The sequence below is a fragment of the Mizuhopecten yessoensis genome, unplaced genomic scaffold (assembly GCF_002113885.1).
Source record: "Mizuhopecten yessoensis strain PY_sf001 unplaced genomic scaffold, ASM211388v2 scaffold6407, whole genome shotgun sequence".
Lineage (NCBI taxonomy): Eukaryota > Metazoa > Mollusca > Bivalvia > Pectinida > Pectinidae > Mizuhopecten > Mizuhopecten yessoensis.
Window position 1 is genome coordinate 4,284 of NW_018406534.1, and position 3,682 is coordinate 7,965.

The following is a 3,682-nucleotide window of genomic DNA, read 5'->3' on the forward strand; positions in this document are numbered from 1 at the left end:
TTTTATATCCCTTCCCCTTTTGTCTGATTATCTCCCCTTTATATGGCCATATCTCCCTTAGCCTATTCCTGACAATCCCCTTTATACCTTTTTCTCACCTTGTACAATATTGCACATATTGTTTTCAACTGTGAACTCTATTAGGAATGGGATACATCTGACAGTATTGTAGTGAGGATCATCAAATCAACACTGTGTTTGTCTAATTTAAATGTTTGTTTCATATTGCAGTTATTCTGAGGCTATCCAATGAAAAACCTCCTGCAGAGCTTAGTAAGGTAATCGCTGTTAAAACACTGACATGAGTAGTGGTGTTTTGTATACTTGTAAATGGACTTAAAGATAAGTCTAAATATTTATACAAAAAATGTTATTTGAATACTTCTAAATGAATGATGTTTCATTCATTTCTCCTTCAAGAAACTTTCTTTTGCTGCCAAGGCAAAGTAGAGTACTGTAAATGTAGAATTGGCAGCAAGGGAACACAACTTGTTAAATGTATTAGGATCAAAGGTTTACAGCTTCTATAGCATCCCAGTGTCAGTTTGTTAAAAATCAATGGTTTTTGTCGATAATTTAAGGTAGCGTTGTGTGTTAGAAAGGTAATTGAATCTTTCCTGAGAATCTTTTGTGTAACATTTTTCATTGGCTGCAATTTCAAACAATTTTCTTTTTGCAGATGACACAACATGACATCAACTTTGTAGCAGAGTTCCTAAGAGATAATTTTGCTCATTTTACCCTGGTAAGTACCATCAGAGACGTCAGCACCACCTTACACAAATAAATCTTTTGTCAAAATAATTGGTATTTGTCTTTGTAATATGATGTACATGTAACTCTTATGAATGTAATTTAATTGGTAACTTTTTGACTCATCCTGCCCACTAATTCTATCTCTCTGTTTAGTTAGACATTGCATTTAGCTCTATTTCCATCAAAGATGGGAGCCATGGCATAAGCTTAGTTTGCAAATATTATCTAGTTGTCAATGACATTTACTGAAATCGATGAAACATTTTACTAACAAAATACGGGTTTCTGTTTGTGTAGGATAATCACGATGAGGAAGACATATCGATAGCCGACCTGATGGACGACCACAACAGTAAATCGGGGTTCAAACTGGAAAAAGTTGGACAGGTAAAAAGTGTGACAATGGACCTATTGGTCCAGTGCTTAAATTAGTTGATTTTCATGCCAACAGCCTGGGTTCTATCCTGATAAGTCATCTCCTACTCACCATGAATCTTTTGAGAGATTCAATACCAGACATATCCCTCAGATAGCACTCGCAGCTGTAGGTCTCATTAAATGTAAATAACACTTCAGAAAATGTTATGGCCGCTACAGAGGATGCTTACTCCAGAGGTCAGTTAAACATATCGAGAACTATAGATGTTTTCATGCCATTTGACATTCTGCAATAAGGTTTTAGAATTTGCATTTAGAAACGTCTTTGTCTTGAAGATTTTCAAACTTTGTTGTAAGTTTTATCTTAATTATTCCTTCAGACAAGCATTATCGCCTCTGTCTCTTAAAAAGATCTAAATGTGTTTTAGTAAATATACTTTTAAATTACAAAAAATATAGCTTTATGTACCTCCTTAAAAACCTATTACCATTTATCCAGAAGTTCTTTGTTATTGAAGTAAAAGAAATACCACAATAAACAAATAAATCATGAGGAAATAAATTTGGACAAAAACTAAGAACTTATCAAAAAGCTTTAACTAACAGAAAAAATATGGTTACCTTAGGTTTCAATTCAATCTTGAGTTTGGACTGTTGTTTAATTGAGGTACTTTTAAATATTTCAGTACTTGAAGCGTGAAGACCTTCATTATCCACCTACTGTTTCGTCTAATCCCTGGGTACAGTTCCAGAAGGGCTGTTATCATCTCAAAGGTGAGGAACTCTCCTGATATAGCCTCTAACCCCTTAGTCATATTGTACTCTCTGACCAAATTATACATATATTGGTTTATTGATGACAACTTAATTGTTCATATTATACTGTTGTCATGCCATTTAGCCAAATTTCAAAATATCAATAGATACTTTTTAATATCTTCTGAAATTGTGTGAGTGTTTTCTCGTGTTTTTTATCTTTAGATGATGATTTAAAAACCTGACATAAACAGTTTTCATTATAGATTTCAATAATTGTGAAAATTATTTATACATTACGTTGCTTTTCTACAATTTTTACAGATTAAACCATTTCCTATCAACTTCTGAAAAGCAGTACATGAGTCATTCTATGTAGAATTAATGAATTTTCAAAAATTGTGTGAGTCAAATTGAGTCAATATGTGTTTATGTGTAAAGTATGTACTGTACTAAACTGAATATTTATTTGTACAAGATACAGACATCCTGTATCCAGTACAGAATTCCAAGTCTCTGGTACAGCTACTTGACATCCTGCTGGACGCCATCCACTCCGCCTTGTCTCGACCTTCTGTAAGTTTATACCCCTCATCCTCTGCTCAAAGCAGACATCCTTCCCACACCAGTGACAACATGAGTATGATCCCCCTTTCCAGGTTATGTTTGTATGTGCAACGGCCAATCCATTCCCAGTTATACCTAAAGTTCAATGATAGAATTGTGTATCAACAGTACATAAAAGGACATATGTAGAATCTAGCAGAATGTCAGATGCCTTAACCACTCGGCTACCACTAGCTCTCGACCACTGGGTTGCGGGTTCGAGGCCTACGTGGGGCAGTCGCCCGGTACTGACCGTAGGTCGGTGGTTTCTCTCCAGATACTCTGACTTTCCTCCACCATCAAAACCTGACACGTCCTTTAATGACCATAGCTGTTGATAGGACATGAAACACAAACAAACCAAACCAATAGTAGAATCTTGAATAATTAATAGACTCCAGAAGAGATAGAAAAATCTCAACCTGATGTGTGATATTTTTTTGAAACAAGCCAAGGGTAACACAATAAAAAATATCCCTTGGGTTGAGATTTCACTGTCATAACCCCACCATAGATTCTCCTTTAATAAATTGAAAAAAATGGTAATAAGCATTTATGATATTTCGTTTTATTCCTGAATTACACAAATAGGATCTGTTGTTTTCATTATAATCCCATTTTCTTTTTTTGTGGGGGTAGGGGTAAATTTATCGATAATTATACTAGTAATTAGCTGGCTTGCTCAACATTATTAATATGACCATGAGTTGAATTCTAAAATCTTAATAGAATTGAATAGGCTGATTAATCTGTCCACTGAAATGCTTAGTTAGTGAAAATGGGTAAGATTTACTTCTTGACATCAAAGGGGAACAACTCTTATTTCTTGTCAAAATGGGTCTAGTTAAGCTAAATATATCCAAGACTGGGAAAATAGTGTTCTTTGTCGAAGGGAAACAACTTTGATGTTAAATTTTGTCTTGTAGATGGTCATAGGTAGTTCATTTGAATGTCTATCTTCCCGACATCTGTTCACGCAGCTAAAACAGTAAGTAATCAGACTTCAGCTTGGAAACAAAACATGTGCAAATAAGATAATTGTTATATAGTATATTCCACTTATTGTCACATCATGCTTAATATCATTCTTTTGTCTATTATCAGGTTTTCTAGAAATTCTGATTTTCTCTCATAATAACTTTATAACCTGTGATGCTACATGTATCAGAATCCACTTCTTATACTC

At 34.4% G+C, this 3,682-nt stretch overlaps 1 protein-coding gene across 1 annotated transcript; it reads left to right on the forward strand.

Annotated features, from left to right (window-relative positions):
* Nucleotides 1-231: 231 nt before the first annotated feature.
* Nucleotides 232-3,484, forward strand: LOC110452103 (anaphase-promoting complex subunit 4-like; the record flags this gene model as incomplete). Its single annotated transcript, XM_021500425.1, has 6 exons — nt 232-278; nt 680-745; nt 1,054-1,143; nt 1,821-1,908; nt 2,369-2,466; nt 3,423-3,484. Coding segments are annotated over 6 exons (451 nt in total), but the record flags the coding sequence as incomplete, so codon positions are not given.
* Nucleotides 3,485-3,682: the final 198 nt, after the last annotated feature.